General features: G+C 38.4%; 1 protein-coding gene and 1 long non-coding RNA gene across 10 annotated transcripts in view; one reads left to right on the top strand and one right to left on the bottom strand.

Moving 5' to 3' along the window:
* Window positions 1–15084, top strand: part of LOC111871227 (protein zyg-11 homolog) — a 52625-nt gene extending 37541 nt beyond the window's left edge. For all 9 annotated transcript variants that reach the window (XM_033754170.1, XM_023864178.2, XM_023864175.2 and 6 more), the window contains 7 exons: window positions 1476–1652; window positions 5326–5482; window positions 6796–6945; window positions 9698–9884; window positions 9973–10102; window positions 11307–11457; window positions 14649–15084. In XM_033754170.1, coding sequence (XP_033610061.1) covers window positions 1476–1652; window positions 5326–5482; window positions 6796–6945; window positions 9698–9884; window positions 9973–10102; window positions 11307–11457; window positions 14649–14815 — 1119 coding nt within the window. In that variant the 3' untranslated portion in view covers window positions 14816–15084. The remainder of the gene's footprint in view (window positions 1–1475; window positions 1653–5325; window positions 5483–6795; window positions 6946–9697; window positions 9885–9972; window positions 10103–11306; window positions 11458–14648) is intronic.
* LOC117282840 overlaps window positions 8566–17605 on the bottom strand; it is a 15605-nt gene continuing 6565 nt past the window's right edge. The window contains exon 2 of the long non-coding RNA XR_004513747.1: window positions 8566–8986. This is a non-coding gene — a long non-coding RNA (uncharacterized LOC117282840). The remainder of the gene's footprint in view (window positions 8987–17605) is intronic.

Consider the following 17605-nt stretch of genomic DNA (forward strand, 5'->3'; position numbering starts at 1 on the left):
GGCGGCCCGGGTTCGATTTTGGGTATGGTCAAGTGGGATTTGTGGTGGACAAAGTTGCGCTAGGGCAGGTTTTCTTGGGGTACTTCAGTTTCCCCTGCCACTCTTCATTCCACCAAATTCTCCATCATCATAATCACTTGGGGCAGGCTACAATAGGCCAATCAGTGGCCGCCATGCCAAGTGGACCCAGTTGGACTCCACCCCCCACCAAGGGAAAAAAAAACAGACTGGGAATAAGCCAATTCCTGCAAACAAGAAGGTGACAATGTTCCACTTGCTTCGCTATTGCTTGCTATCTGCAATTAATTCTTGTACTAAAGATTCTAATTATACCTGAAACTAGTGAGTGGCAGTGGAGTGGTTACAGATTCATGAGCATTAAATTTAAAGTTCATGTCATGGCTGCAGCGCAGACCTGTAAAGTAAAGTATAGGTATCCTTGTAACAGGCTGTGGGGGCCCATAGGGTTGTGAGATGTTGAGGTGCCCACATTTTCTAGACAATTGGCTCACAGATGGTGGCAAGGCTGTTAGCCATATGTGCCGGCTGCCCTTTACCCCCAAGAAGATTCCACATTGGCTGCTTCATTATTTTCAAACTTTTCACTGGACACGGAGTGATTATGATTCAGCTGCATTGACTCAGTTGTAATTCACTAGCTTTTGCCTTATCAGTGTAAATACCAACGATTTTTTCCATTGGTTTTGTATTCGAACAGTAAATACCTCTATTATCAGTCTACATATTGAGTGTAATTATTTACTTACCTGAGAGTCATAGCCCGCATTTCTTCAGGTTTTATAACTGCCCTCATGTTTCTATCACTCCTTTAAATGGTCTTGAACGTGAGACAGAAGTTCATCAAATGTGCTCACTTTAATTCTAAAGTAATTAAAGAACTCTGAAGGATCCTCTCATAGGGACATGTACAATGTGTAGAAGTGACCATCCTGATGTCTCACAGAGTTTATGGGATGAACCCACCATTTTCTTGTCTTCCTTGCTTTTAAATATAAATAAAAAAGAGAGGTGAATGCTACGCTTTCTTCTGGCGCCATTGCAGACAAAAAACTGTGCACCGCATTCTGCAACTGTGTGGTGTCCTCAGCAACGTCCGTCATAAAGTATGTGCGTTGCAATGGACGTACTTCATGCGCTTGTGTGGCCCCAGCCTAAATGGGCATTCTATTACAGGGTATAAACCAATATGAACTGCAGTCAATCTCCCAATATAAAGCATGTATGGTATTCCCAGTGATCACACTGTCATGTTTATACAGAACATTTAAGTGTCTTTATCATTTAAGATATTGAATTAAATTATCTATATAATATATTTTTTATGTCTGTACAGATTATTATTTGATACCTTTTCAGTAAGGGACTGGTTTGTCTTGGGTGGAATAATCATAATGATGATTATTCATGAATACTTCATGATAAAGAAAATCAATATTAATATTTTTGTTGAACAGTTGGTCCTGCCTGGAATGGAGGCACACCCTGGGCTCTTTGGTATACAGATGGCAGCTACGGCTTGTTTATATAACTTATCAAAGGGTGATTTGGCCCAAAAAATTCATCCTAAGATCCTAAAACAAGTAGTAGAACTCACACTTACTGCCATGGAGAACTTTCCAAATAATCACCAGGTGAGTCAAGTAATTAATTTTTGGTTCTTCTGGATATGTGATAAATACATCCCTGAAAAACATTTCGAAGCTGTAACACAATATAATGGACCCTTGGTGGCCTATATTAATGTCTGGATGAAGAAGCAAATTTTTATACTAACTTGACTTAAATGCGGTGGGTAGAAATAATTATTGAGATGAAATATAATAAAATTAGCAGTTCATAGATTAATTAGCAAAAAACAAAAAAAAAAAAAAAAATAANAAAAAAAAAAAAAGATTTATAGTAATTTGTAAACAATTTGTATGTGGTCATAAAATGAGTAGTATCTATTGGGATGTAACACCATGTAGCCCAGTAGAAGTTCACTGACATACTGCCCCCATATTCAAGGTTGAAGAATAACCCATGCAAGAAACCAGCATTAAGCAGGCAGCAAGCAGACGAAGTTTTGCCTGCCACCTACTTCTTGCTGGTTTCTTGCTTGGGTACTGAACTATTGCCTGAATAATCACTGTAATGGAGATGATAGGTTTTAAATATGTTAAAAGCAAATTAGACTGCATTGTGCTACATTCTGGGTGCTGAAGATTTATTTATTCCCAGTTTAATTAACAGTACTTTGTCACATGTATAAGTTGCATAGCTTTGAATGTTATTCACATGTTAAATGACACCTATAACAAAGTCCTGTAAGTAAGTATTGTATTCAGAATGGTGTGAAATAAGGAGATTCTATATTATTGTTGCTTTTTAACTTCCCTATACAAACACAATTAGGAAGTTCCAAGAAAATCAGGAAGGATTGAAATTTAATTCAGAGTATCAATTTCTTATCCATGCTAGTGACATTAATTTATTTGGCAAAATGTTGTAATGTTTACCATTTTTGTTTTTGGAACATGTGTGATCTCACTGCCAGTAGCTACTTAAGACATTGCTGTCAGCATGTCTGTGTACACTGCTATTTCAGTATACCATCACTGCTCTGTTCTGTCATTGTGTCTTGCAGTGAGCTCACTTAATATACACTGTATGCCCTATTCCATGTGTACTTTGATACACATCTGCACACTCACTAAGGTTGAACTCAGAGTTGTCTCATTTGAGGTTAGTGGCCCCTGTTTTATGCATGTAATATTTCCTGAATGGCCCTGTGTTTTCATGAGTGGATTGGGTGCTTGGCATTTCTCAAAGAGGCTTGAAGCAGGGAGGAGTATAGAACATGTGGTAACGAGAAGTGCGTGTGGGCTGGCATTTTACACGCACACACATAACACAGAGCATACTGTCTCCTCCTTCAGGGTTGAAGAATACACTAAGCAAACAAGCGGCAAGCTCCAACATCAGTTACTTTCGTGCCAGACTGTCATCTGGGATATGAAATCATAGTCTGGTAGAAATTTACTAATGTACTGCCTCCGTCTTCAAGGTTGAACAAGCTGGGTAAACATCCAGCAAGCAAGCTGCATTGTTGGTAAATTTCTACTATTCTACATGGTGTCACATCCAATAACTTAATAGTGTTATGTATTTGGTAACTGTAGACAGGGTTTTGATTGGTACTTGGATTTACTGGACTCCTATGAACTGTTTTGCTGATACACACAATCTACAAGTCACTACAGCATGCACTGAGTCTTCTCTATCTCCATTTGACGTCCAGTAACAGCTCTTAGCCATGTAGATTCCTCTGCCTCTGTGCCCACGCCTCCACCACCGGTTGGTAGCCTGAGTCTCAGACTTTCTGGCTTGTCCAACTGGCCTACTTATATATTCTCCACAAGGACTTAGTAGAGAATACCGCTTCCAGCAGTTCTCTGTTGTTGCATTTCTGTCTGTTACTGCAGTCACGTTAGTTGGTTTCCATGAAAACGTGTTTACAGAGTCATTCCCTAGTATTGGCCATCTCCTCTGGTTTTACTATTCCAGCTTTCAGCAGACATATCACATTACCCCCCCCCCACTTGAGTAGCCTATAGGCATACTGCACTTTCTTCTGGTCAGTTGGGACAAAACTCACAGAGCACAGACAGTCTGTTCTTCCGTTTGGGAGGGGTCGGCTCCTGCACAGCGCCCTGTCACTCACTTTCCACATTCTGATAGAGGAGCCAACTATTTGCTTTGCTGTCTCCAGTCCAAGGGTCTGCCTGGAAGGTTCGTTGAGTGGCGTCTTGCTTCCGTGGCATAGTTGCTGTTTCATGCCTCAGTCTCTTACGTTGTTGCTGCATGCTGGTCAAGTCTGTTGAATCTTCTAGAGTGTCAGTCCATTAAGAGTTTCTTGTACATCATCATCTTCGTCCGCCATTTCAGTGGATTTTGGTATCCTGTGGCTGGTTGTTGTTCCCCATTTTGATCCTCTAGTGCTCCACTAGTCTTCACTGTGGCCTTTTCATTAGATATGAGTGCTTCCTGATGCTCTGCTTTGGCTTCCATTTTCTTTTGATTGGCCTTAATCTTTCCTAACAATCCTCCGTTACTTCTCGGCAGGCTCCTGTCCCTACTAGCCAGGCATCCATCTTGGCTGGCGTCCATCATTTCTTGGTGGGCCTTCATTTCTTCTAAATTGGAATCCCTCCTGGCCAACCGGCATTCCATTATTTGACCCATTTTTGTAGTCTTTCAACGAAATTATCCAGTGCAGTTTTCAATCCAAAAAGTGAATCAGTCTGATCCTTTTGAATCCAGTTGTCACATATTTAATGACTAGACATGGGATTTGGATGGGTAACTGGATTTATTGGACTCTTACAAATTGTAGCTTTTTTCACTGATCTACACACTCTAAACATCACTACAGCATGTTTTAAGTGTTCTCTGGCATCACTAGGCATTGCATGGTAACAGCTTCCAATCACGTAGTTTTCTCCATTTCAGCACCTACATTTCCACCAGGGAGCAACAAGCACAGACTCTGAGTCAGACTCGCGCGAACTGACTGCAGACTCTGATTGGCTAGTAAATTGCTGCTGGCCTTTGCCAGTACAGTGATTCTCAGTTCTGAGTCCCATAGGTTTGCTACTTGGTCACAAGTTGATTGCCATGGAAGCTTGTTTGCAGAGCCATTCCCCAGCAAAGGCTGTGTCGCCTCTGGTTCTGCTATTCTGGCTCTCAGTAGACATGTCAATATTTTTTCAAGAACAAAATGAGTTCATATAGCATGAAATCAAAATCCTTCCAGCCTCACTATGGCCCTGGAGTCAGCTCAGACTTCAGCAAAAATGAGCAGTAGGAATCATCCTTGGGGTAAAGGGTGGCTGGCATATAAGGCCAACAACCTCACTTCCGTCTGTGACCCAATTGTCTACAAAAATATGGGAGCCTCAGCATCTTACAATCCTATGGGCCTCCATGGCCTGTTACAGGGATAGCTTTACGTTTTTGCAAGCAAGTTTTGTCAAGTCAGTTGTGCCCTGTATCACCTTACTTGTCACCATATTATGTTATTCCTGCCAACCCCAGTTTCTGTAACATGATTATGATGGTGAAATTGATTGCTCCAGTTTACATTTTTTGGCTCACATAGTTTCTTGCTATACATTTCATTTCTGATCATTCTGTACTGTAGACTTATAAGAGAGATATGGGTCATATTGCCAAAGAAAATATAGTGACAACCATTTTATAGTATTAATTTTATACCTTGTACTGGAAGGTCTTGTGTAGCTGAAAATCTTAAATTGTTTGCAGCTTCAGAAGAACACTTTACTTACACTGTGCAGTGACAGGATACTACAGGATGTGGCATTCGATAAATATCGCTGTGCTCGATTGGTTATGAACTGTCTGTGTGCCTTCGATGATCCTTCCATGAATAGAATGAGTGTTGCAATTTGCAGCATTCTTGGTGAGTTGTTCCTATGAATTCCTTACTAAAAGTTTGTGTATGTTGTATATTGTGTAGGTTTTACAAACAGCAAACTGTGACACCAGTGTTATGTACTTCACTATACTACACTAGTTGTTTATTTCTACTTTCAATTTTACTGGTATAAATTTGAGAATGAAAATTAATGTGCAAGTCAAGAATGATTTTTTTTTCTGTGTTTGATCTAAGAAATTTGAGACTCTCTCATACCTTGGTTCTTAGTGGCCACATGATTAGGAAAATAGATGCTGGAAGTAGTCTTGGGGATTATATGTTTGGAAAAAGTGATGGAAGATATCTGAGTGGCTACATGGGTGGGAAAGGAAGAGATGAAAAAGTTCTGGCACCCATTGTGTTGATCTGCATAGGTGAAATTCAGTGGTTGTTCGGTGAAGACAGTTGAGTGGTACATTTGGAATGAAAGAGATAAAGCCAGGCTTTATTTAGTTGGTATCTGTCTTTGTGGTTAAAGTTGTAAGGGTTGTTTGTTGTTTCGCTGACTTCCCAGCCTGGGGACAGTAGGTCAGATGTTGGCTATGACCTCTGCTCTGTCAAGGTTTGTGCTGTGTTTATTCTGTATGAAATGTTTGGCTACTGCTGAATCTCCAAATCTATAGAGGAACTTGTGCCCCACCCCAAAGATGGCAGCTGCAGTGTTGTTTGCCGATGTGTTGGAAAATGTTGCATACTGGTTATTCCCCAAAAGCAAAGTTATGTATTAAACTATGGCCATGAAAACCTAAGGCCAGTAAATCTCCCAAGTCACTGAATAGTTTCAAACGTGAAATAAATTATGCTTTCAGCATTTGAATCCAATATACACATAGGGCCATTAACAAGATGCTAGTTTTTTTTTTTATCTCTCTGGTGCCATCTTAGTTTCATGGATTTGTCTCATGCTCTTTGATGAGCTCCTTGACCTGGTCTTTTCTCTAAAACAGAAAACAGATGAATGCAAGGCTGCTACCTCCAAGTAGATCACATCTACCTCCTTCCAAATCCTTACTCATTCACAATTTATGGTAATTTTCATCTTATTTCATGCAGTAAGGAGGTGTTGAAATACCATTATTAAATGACTTAATAATCAGTCAGTCATCAGTTATTTCAGTTTACTGTGTATATTAAAAAGGATGTATACATTTCTAAATTCTGAATGTAATATGCCCATCTGACTGAAAGTGTTATGATAGGTTTTGCTGAACAGGTAGATAACAGTTCTGGTGCAATTTTATATTCAAAGCTCTGTGCTTTGTCATAGCACTGAATTGTAATTTGTTTATCCTTGTCAGCGGCAAAAATCTCTACAAGTGAAACGTCATTGCTTGGGTCACAACCACAGTATATGCGAAAACTTCTGTCAATTGTGAGGTGCAAGGTGCAGACAAACTCCATAGACATCACAATTAAGTTCACACTTAGTGCGCTGTGGAATTTGACAGGTGAGTTCATAACTAATTGACAAATGTTCTCTTAAAAACTGATGCTGTAATGAGAATGCTGTTTCAACGATTATTTTCTTATGCACTATCAATTTAATCATGTTAAGCATAGCAATATTCTTTGGTTTTAAAAAAGAATACGTGTCACATTTTTAACTGTAACGAGGGATTTTCTGTACTTTCTGGATTTGTGTAAACATATGTTTAACAAAAATGTCGCTTCACTGCCACTTCCTGTTCTTCATGAGTCAAATGGGCACTACTGGCAGCACAGCATTCTCACATCTTCACTCATTAGGGATGCAGGTGGAGAGAGAGAGAGAGAGGAAGAGGGACTCCAGTCTTCTCAATACATGTGCAGTATGGTAGCTGTCAGTGCATCACAGAAAATGACAAAGAAGACCATCAAATTATTTTCATCTTTACTCAATGGAGGTGCATCATGTGGTGCTTTTGAACCATTTACCACTCTCTAGTACTAGCTCAGTTTGTTCATCGTCACCCTCGAAATTTAGAAACAGTACTTAATTTTTTAGACATAGTCATACAGATGGGTGAGTCCACTTGGTTGGATAGCCTAGAGGGAGGTGGAGCAGGTGAGTTTGCTTCCTGGCTTTGTGCAGAACTTATCATCTCATATTAGTTATACTGCACTTTTAAGTGCAGGAATCATATTTTACTCATTGAGATTTTCTCCCCACCACTCTGCCATTTCCCATTACTTTCTGCTCATGGTCCTGATTTATATGAGATTTTCACAGGACAAACCTTGGAGTTTGTGCAGAACAATTTTCAGGAAACACAGCCTGGAAATCTGTGGAGTAGAATCCTATCCTGTTGCATGGAGACAAAACCAAGTGGAGTCTGAAGTCATTTGTTTAGAACATCAGTGTGAAAGGTGCACCCACCATTAACTCAATCAGTTACCATTTTGAGATCATCAGGAGTTTGTTTATGCACACAGGGCATTTATGTTACTTTTAATGATTGCTTTGAATCTATTGAAAAGACATCAAGTAAATAGGAAGGTACACACATTCACCACTTGTTAATTCATGGCTTCCAATCTCTACTTCCTCCTCCTCACAAAACAGCAGTATATTTTGTTATGCATTCTTTCTTATTTCTTACATGAATAGTAACAGCAATTTTGAAGTCATAGCATCTCCTGGAGCATTCAGACTTGGTCATACTTTAAAGTTTCTGTTTTAGCAGTTGTAGCTACAAATGTTTTCAAGAAACTGCACTCAAATGAAGAAATTATGCAAAACAGAAACTCAGAACTTATATACAGTTTCTGTTTTCAGGGGCGAGCCTTTTTTGTGACTCTTTTAACCTGCTTTCCTTATTTTGAAAAAAATAAAAGGCGGCTTATGAGGTCACCTTACTGTCTGTGTGTTCCCTCGACAACTTTTAAATGCAATGTGACAAGATGCCAGAAAGCCAGAAGATATGGCCGTTGCTAGTGGCTTGGTAAACATGTTCCCATGACAACAAATACACATACAACATTAGAAGAGCTGTTGTTTTTCTATGTGGTTCATGTTGCATCAGAGGAAAGAGGTTATTCTTCCCAAAACTTCTTGTGTATATAAGATTTCATCCTACTTATGTTTATTCTTAAGTCATAAAATTAACTGTTACACAGACCTACGTTAAGGTGATACACACAGATCGGCCAAAAATAGCTATACTGTAAGGACAAATTTTTTTGTCATAAAAGTCTTTAAAAATGAGGAGGAAATAATGAATTAGGTTGATCATACTCAGTTTTACATAGACATGAGTATAAAATTGACTGTACTTGTTCCCATACAAACACTGCAATTTCTGAGTTATTAGATATCAGTGAAGTTCTGTGTAGCTCGAATTTGTTATATAATTTGTCACTTCACACTTGTATGATATACATTCATTTTCAGTCATATACAGTCTGTCCTTTTCAATCTAAGTCAAAATATAACTTTATGTTGGAATTTAATCTGAATATTTGGAGTGGCCTTTCTGCTGTTTTTCTCTTTGGTGAGTAGCAGTGGTTGATCTGAAAGATTATACACAGAATATTATTTTTTGTAGGTTGTACAGTTAGATTAATATGGGTGTAAAGGATGGAATTTTATTTACTAATGTAGTAATGTGAATGTGACCACTCACCTTCATCTGATGCTGAGGGCAGGAAAGGTGGAGCCATACGTCCACTCCCCCATGTTGTCTTCATAGCTTAATGCTTAACTAATTAAGCACAGGGACAAATGTAGCATTTTTTATTACAATGTATCTTTGAAGGCAAGAATGTGGTGTAATAGGAATATGTGTCCTTGGAGAGTGTTTTTGAAAACTATGTAAGTGGATAGTAAGTTCTAGGGGTTGTAGCAAATAGACCAATATTGGAATTGGTGGTAAGGGCTGAAGTAGAAAAGCTGGCCAAATCCTTAACCACTTTTCAGTCAAGTTTTATATTATATATCCCGTTTTCCTTTTATCCATCCTAATTTTAATGACTATGCTGCCTTTTTTGTTTCATTGTTATTAGCTCTTTGACTGGCGCGGGCGTGTTTTAACGCCCGGACGNCTGGGATTTAAATACCCTTCACGCCAGTCAAAGAGTTAGTAATTAAGAGATTTATAAGGTGTACTTATAGTATATTGTTTGTAATCTTAAATCTTGTATAGGCTGACACAGAGATGAGTGTTAAAGAGATGAATAATATTTAAGATATTAAAAGAAATGTATTATAATTTTGACTTACAGATGAATCTCCCACAACATGCAGTGTGTTTTTAGAGGAAGGTGGCATGGACTTGTTTTTGGAAGTGTTAATGACATTTCAGGATGAATGTGCAGTTGAAACAAAAGTATTAGGTCTCATAAATAACATAGCAGAAGTATCCCAACTACGGCCACATCTCATGGTGCCAGGGTTCATGTCCAGGTTGAGGTAATGCATGCCATATTTATTTGTGCTGTGTTGCTGTGAGGGAAGTTTTGCTTATATCATATTGATCATGACGTATTTTAATGTGCAGGAAGCTGCTTCATTCTGACCACATTGATGTAAGTTATTTTGCTGCGGGTATCATTGCACATTTGGCAAGTGATGGTGCCGACACATGGATGGTTGAGACAGTGACAAGGCAAGAGCTGTTAGAAGAGCTGGTAAGTGTGTTGCCACTAATTGCAGTTTCCAGTTCATAATTACACGGTATATAATCTAAGTGCAGAATATTATGACATGTAGACTCATTTCTAGGCAATGCCTGAAATATGCACACGCACCAATAGAAAAGGTATTGCAGAAGTATTTTTATGTGGTCCACACCATGGCCATTGCTAGGCAACAGGTCACTAAACACATTCCTGCAGAAACAAATGCGCAGAACAGTAGGACATCTATTGCCAGGTAAAGAACCACTCAACATGCATTCCTGATAACAGAAAATGGTGTCTTCTATGGGGTCTGTGCTGAGGAATTATAAGAGGGCACAGAACAGTACAGTGGAGAACAAGAATGAGAATGGAACCTGTCGTAGTGATTTGTGAAGTGAGTAGATTAGCCATAGCGCTGTAATTGATTGTGATTAAGGGAGATTGTAAAAGGTGTTAATATATACAATCATCCAATCCAGAACCCGTTATTGTTAGTCATAGAGCCATAAACACGTGACAGTATTCATGAAGGTCTTCTGCACATTAAATTTTGTGAGGTTTAATGTATGGTATATACACGTGGTAGAAGCTGACTGTAAATATTACATGGAAGCACTTTCATTGAACATTACTGTCTCTGGGAATGTTATGTCATATGTACTTATCCTTACCAGTATTTTTGACGAGCCTCATACTTCCATCATCAGGGTGGATGGAGGTGGTAGGTTCCTGTGAAATGTTGGTTTTGATCCACCAGACTGCCCAGCATTGCTTGCCATAGCCATTGCTATGAGAATCTCAGATCTCAATTTTCATATAATCCATCATTTGCAATTAGATATAGCAGATATAGAAGGCCTTATTTATGTGTTATAATTTCAGTAATCTTGAAAGTGTTATTATTATTTGTAGTTGCAACTGGTGAATATCCAATAAATCGACTCACCAATCCAAACCCCATCTACTAGTCACCGATACACATGACAATATGTATGTTTGTGAGAAATTGTTTTAAAACGAGTTCCTCTGAACTACATATAGGTACAGTGAAGTGGTGTGTGTTCTTCACACTTTTGTAGCGACTATTTAGAATATTTTTCATTCGTCTATACTGCAGTGTATTCATGGTTGCATTTGAAGGTAAACAATGATTATTTTATGATTTCATGATTCATGCTCTATCTGATAAAAAATTTGGTTCCCTGTTCTGCAGGGTGAAGTAGTGTTAAACTGGGAGACACCAGAGGGTGAGATGGTTGCATACCGTTCATTTCACCCATTCTTCCCACTGCTGACTTGTCATGACGCATTCCAGGTGCAGTTATGGGCAGTTTGGGCCATTCAGCATGTCTGTACTAAAAATGGTAAGATATATTCCAGGTTTGCATTCTGAAATAGTTTGTACTTTTAAGCCTTTTTTGAGCCTAATTTACAATAAGAAAAAATCCACCGTCAGTTAATGGAAGGAATCTGAATATAAGAATATGAGTTTTGTTCAGGGTCATACTAATAATGGTAAAATTTAAATTGATATTCCTCTTACTATAAATGTTGGTCTAGAGGTGAAACTTTAGACTTATGACATGGCCTGCACCTGAGCTCTTGAGGCAAGAAGAGGCTCACACAGCTTATTGCTGAGGGGGTTGTTGGTGGTCATGTGTCAGGTATAACCGGTATTCCTGTTACAACCAATGCTAGGGCGTCTCCTTTTTTTAGATTAAATTCAAAAGCACCAAGATGCATAACATATATTAAAATGCAGTTCAGCAGTCTTGGAAATTCACAGACAAAGTGCAGAAACATTAAATTCAATAAATATCTTTCACCAAAATATCAGAGGCTTGAGAAGCAAAAGTGATGAATTACTACACTCTTTTCAAATAGACAACATAAACCCTCACATATTATGTTTAAGTGAGCATCACATGGTTGAACAGGAATTGCTGCTCCTCTCAATGAATGGTTACCTGTTAGGCTCAAGTTTTTGCTGAAAGAGCCTACAGAGGGGAGGAGTGTGTATTTTTGTTAAGACAGATCTACATTTCAGTAAAGTTGATGTTTCTCAACACTGTAAGGAGCAAGACTTTGAAATCTGTGCAATACTGCTAGTAATTCACTCAGTGGGGAGTGGAATGCAACTGGGTCCACTCAGCACAGTGGCCACTGATTGGCCTATTGTAGCCTCTCCCGGGTGATTATGATGATGGAGAATTTGGTGGAATGAAGATTGGCAGGGGAAACCGAAGTACTCGGAGAAACCAAGCCCCAGCGCCACTTTGTCCACCACAAATTCCACTTGACCAGACCCGGGATCGAACCCGGGCCACCATGGTGGGAAGCCAGTGACTAACCGCTTGAGCTTTGGCACAGCCCAATACAGCGGGTAACTAAACATCTCACCTAATTATATTAAGCCTGTACAGAGCTTTTTCAGGAGAGGTTAATGAATTTCTAAGGAGACTAGATGCAACTTTCAAATATCTGTCCAATCCAAAGTCTGAGTTTATAATCTGTGGAGACATAAACTTAAACTATTTAAATGAAAGCAGCCAGGAAAAAACAGGTAAACTCTTTAATAAGGAAATACAGTCTGTCACACACACAGTGAATTTTGCAACAAGACTTCAAAATTCCTCAAGCATAGCCATTGATAATAGTGTGACGTATTTGCGCTATGTAGGACACCCCCTCCCCCACCAGCGGTGACGTAACACCTTCGGAGCATTGCCGCTGCTGCGGTAATAGGCCAGTTAACACCCCTCCCCCTCCCGTGGTGACGTTACCAAGGGATGCTGCGGTTGCTACAGAGCAGTAAACAACTCTCAACAGTGTTGCTAGGCAGGCAGTAAACATGACGTCACGCAACAGGCGAGTTGTGCAATGACTGTTGCTAGGAAATCGGTAAACACGATGGTACTAAACAGTGGTACCTATTACGTAACTGTTTTCTGTGTTATCCATACCGAGGCTAAATAAGTAGTAGCGAACACTATTCAGTAGTGAGTTGAATTGAGTTGAGTTGAAATGTAGCCACCACCGGAGACAGTTGAATTGGAACAGTCCCAGAGTTCAGTTGTAGCGGAAAGAAGAATACCGGAACGTGTGATTAGAAGTGACAGTGTGAGAAGCAGATGCTTGGCTGACAAGAGAAGTAATTGGGAGTGTGTAATACAGTGACACTTGTATAGCTCCCTTATCGTACTGTGAATACGTATAGACTATTGAGGACAGAGTGGACAGATTATTGTCTAGGGTTGTAAATTGTGTAAACCCGTAATAGTGTTATAATTAATTGTAGGCAAGACTTGTAGGTTGTTAAATAAACCACTTAACAATCCGAACGACGTCTTCGGTAACAAAACACTTTACAATATCTTTATAGATAATGCAAGGTTAAGCTCTTCTTGTACATCTCCTATAGTCAGTGGCCTCTCTCACCATGATGCTCAATTTCTTGTAGTAAATAATATTATTGTGGAAGTAAATTTAACACCCTTGAGACAGAGAACCAGAAAAATAAATAGTGAAACAATTGCTCAATCTCAACATCTATTAGAAAATGAAATGTGGGAACCTGTTTTCAAAAATAAGGATACAAATTATAAGTTTAACTCCTTTTTATATATTTTTCTAAATATCTTTGAAGCCAGTTTTCCTATGCAGAATAAAAGTGTAAGAATAAAAAATCACTGGATTACACAAGGAATAAAAAATCTTGTAAACATAAAAGGCGTCTGTATGTAGACAGCAGGAGCAGTAATAATACCTACATGAGAACATATTACATAAGGTATTGCAAAATCCTGAATAGAGTTATAAAAGAGGCTAAAAGGCAGCATTACTGTAGGCTTATAGCAACATTGAATAATCAGATAAAAACAACCTGGAATATAATAAAACATGAAACAGGAAAATGACATCTAACTGAACAGATACCATCTCTGCTTATAAGTGATGAAAAAGTTGATGACCCAGGAGAAATTTCAGATGCCTTCAATACTTTTTTTCTGACAATTACAGAAAATCTAAACTTGCATCAGGAAGTGGGAGATAATGCCATTTCATTTTTAAGAGAGGCATTTCCTAGAAAATTCCCTGGTATTAAAAAAAAACTGAAACTGAAATAAAAAGTATAATACATTCCCTCAAAACAAAAAACTCTTCAGGTTATGATGGAATAACAAGTAAAATTTTAAAAGGTTGTGCATCTCTAATCTAACTCACATCTGTAATCACTCACTATCCACAGGAATCTTTCCTGATCTTCTTAAGATTTCAGTAGTAAGACGGTATGAAAACTAAATTACTGTATTTATACAGAAGGAAAGGGATACAATATTTAGTAAAAGCTGGGTTTTGTTTGTCTGTTAACATTAAACAGAGTATGCAGGGTTGTGTCCTGTAGTACGTACAAAAACTTACCGCTGACTTTAAGTCTGCTTACATAATTCACAGCATTAGTATTCACCACACGGTAAATCTTACTCAGTGCATTAAGAATCACTTAGAATCAGAAATGTATGGGTTGAAAGTAAAATGAAAAATGTGTTTGCAGCAAAGCGATACTGCCCAATGCTGATGGAAGAAGGAGGCAGTGTTATCCTGCACCACCTGCACAATAATACTGAGGTGAATCCCAATGTCAGAGATATTTGTCAGAACATTCTTGAAGTTCTGGCAGCAGAGCGATACAGTTCAGAATTATTGTCCCCACAGATGTAATGTGATCAGGACATCATAATGGTTACAGCGACAATGCACAAGAGTGAACCATCACACAGTAGATTCTGTGTTATTGTACTAATAAAACTAAATGTCATTCAGATGATATGACTGTTATAAAATTGAATGAAGTTTAATTGAACATTGTAAGCGAAATATGCTTAAACTGGGAATGGACTGAGAGTTGTGTTACTCATTGAATCAATGTGTTGGATACAAAAATGGCATAATTAAAAAATGGACCATAAATATGAAGGTGACTTGGTTTCTGCATGTTAAATTTAACAAATACAAAATGGTAGTAATCTGATGAGAAAGTGAATTGTTTAATCTGACACAAATACATTGATAGGGCTGCTTTGAAAATTAAGTTACATCTGTGGTATTGTTCCATTCTGATACTGATTTTAAATTACTGTATATCTGTTGCCTGGTAGGAAATATTCACCTTTGCTTAAATCGTTTTCAGATATCATTTTTGCCTAAAAAGATCAGACAGATGTGCCACAGGTAATATGGTAAGAAAATGTTCTGGTCAATGGTACACTCTTAAGTAAATCAACTGTAGAGACCATGAATTCAAAACTGCCAATCATGGATGCATATAATATGGTAAAGAAGAAAAAAGAACAGCGTATGTTTATTTAAGTGTACTCTAATCAACTTTGACTAAATTAATTTAAACTGTAGGTCATGTGTGATAAAGACAGTGGGACTTGGCCTTTTCCATGATATCACTGTACACTGATAATGCTGCTTCATTTTGAGTTTCTGAAGTCAAAAGATTACTTTTTGCATATATTCCTACTGTAATATGGTGATATGCCACAGAGTTGGCTTGAAAGGACAAGAAGTGCTAGAGGGCTTTCTTATTTCTGTAAAATACCAAAGAAATTCAAAGCAGAAGAGAGCCCTCATTTTGAAGAAAGATATCGTGCTTATAACACTTGTAATGAAAACATGGCCATTCAGGTGTTGTGCTGCCAATATGAAAAAATAACATTTCTTCTTAATCACTGTTGTGTATAATAATAATAATAATAATAATCAGCTATAATTTAAGATGCAGTAATCTGTTCAGTGTACTTGCTTTATTTGTGGAAGTGATGAGGGTGGCTCTTGTTATAAAACTTTGTTGCAGCAGTGAATGAACATATGTATATGGCTTCATCCCGTCTTAAGACATACAGCGTAGTGGGGTTTGTCAGATACCATTTTGTTGTTTAAAGTTTTTTCATTATGGTATTTTTTAAACTTGTTTCCTACCACACTATTGTTGTTATTCTCTGTTTAGTTATTATATTTAAGTATTCTTGATGTCTGATCATTCAGGGCAGCAAATTCTGATACCACTACCTGGTGGTGGCAAATGTTAGGGAAAGACTGGCAGTGAGTAAACAAACAACACACTGAGTTCATATGGAGAGGTTCAATCTCAAGAAAGTAAATGAGGTAGAGAGGTAGAGGGTAAAGAGCAGTATTGTGTTGAAATCTCAAACAGGTTCATGGTTTTGGAAAACTTAGACATTAAGGTGGATGTTTATTAAGCTTGGGAAACTATCTGAATAACATTTCTGCCAAAGAGAGTCTAGGTTATTATTAACTGAAGGAGCATACGCCATTGTTCAATGAAGGATGCTCAAAATTATTAGACAAAGAAAACAAGACAAATTGCAGTGGCTACAGGATCCAAGCGAAGTAAATGGGGATAATGAGACATGAAACCAGCAGGCATTTCAGGAATAGAAGGGAATATTTGAAAGACAAAACTGATGAGCTTGCAGTGAAAATTAAGAACAAGAACATTAGAGACCTGTGTAGAGGAATAAACAACTTTAAGAGGGATTACCAACCTAGAAGTAACTTAGTGAAGGATGAGAATGGTGATCTTGCAGATTCCCACAACGCTTTGAATACACAGAAGGAAGAACTACTTCTCTCAGTTATTCGATGAACATAGAGTCAGTGATGTTAGGCAGATAGAAATACATACAGCTGAGCCATTAGTACCTGATCCTAGCCCTTTTGAGGTTGAAATTGCTATTGCAAAAGTGAAAAGGTATATACTCGTATCTCCCGGTAGTGATCAAATTCCAGCAGAACTTATTCAAGCAGGAAGCAAAATATGTTCTAAGATCCCTAAGCTGATTACTTCTATTTGACAGAGGGAAAAATTGCCTATCAGTGAAAGAGGCTATTATTGTACCAGTTCACAAGAAGGATGATAAAACTGACTAGTAATTTCCAGGGGATATCACTGCTATCAACTTCATACAAAATTTTGTCTAATATTCATCTCTCAAGGTTAAGTCCATACATATATGAAATTATTGGGGATCATCAGTGTGGGTTTCAATGTAATAGACCAACTACTGATCAGATACTTGAGAAATAATGGGAGTACAATGAGACAGTATATCCGCTATTTGTAGACTTAAAAAAAGCCTGTGTAAGATTTGAGGCTTTCACGGCGGTGACTATGAAGAATGCAGTCTTCTGGGATTTGGCACCGTGTATATGTGGTGTTAACCGACGTTTCGGAGGAACGTATCGCCCCCATCTTCAGGGTTGAAGAAAAAGTATAAGTAAATCTGCAAGCGACAACACCGTGAGACACGATAAAGCAGACTAAAGAGTATACCGTTAGAGCAGAGAGGGAAGGGGATGAACTGCAAGTGAACAAGTGAAAGCAGTGGTGTGGGAGGGGTGGGGGAAGGGAGCCGGGACAAGCGATTTTGTGTAGGGGAGAGATAGCAAGGTTAACTGGCTGGGCTTTAACTGTGAGCTGAG

Source organism: Cryptotermes secundus, unplaced genomic scaffold (genome assembly GCF_002891405.2).
Source record: "Cryptotermes secundus unplaced genomic scaffold, Csec_1.0 scaffold649, whole genome shotgun sequence".
In the NCBI taxonomy this organism is placed as follows: Eukaryota; Metazoa; Arthropoda; class Insecta; order Blattodea; family Kalotermitidae; genus Cryptotermes; species Cryptotermes secundus.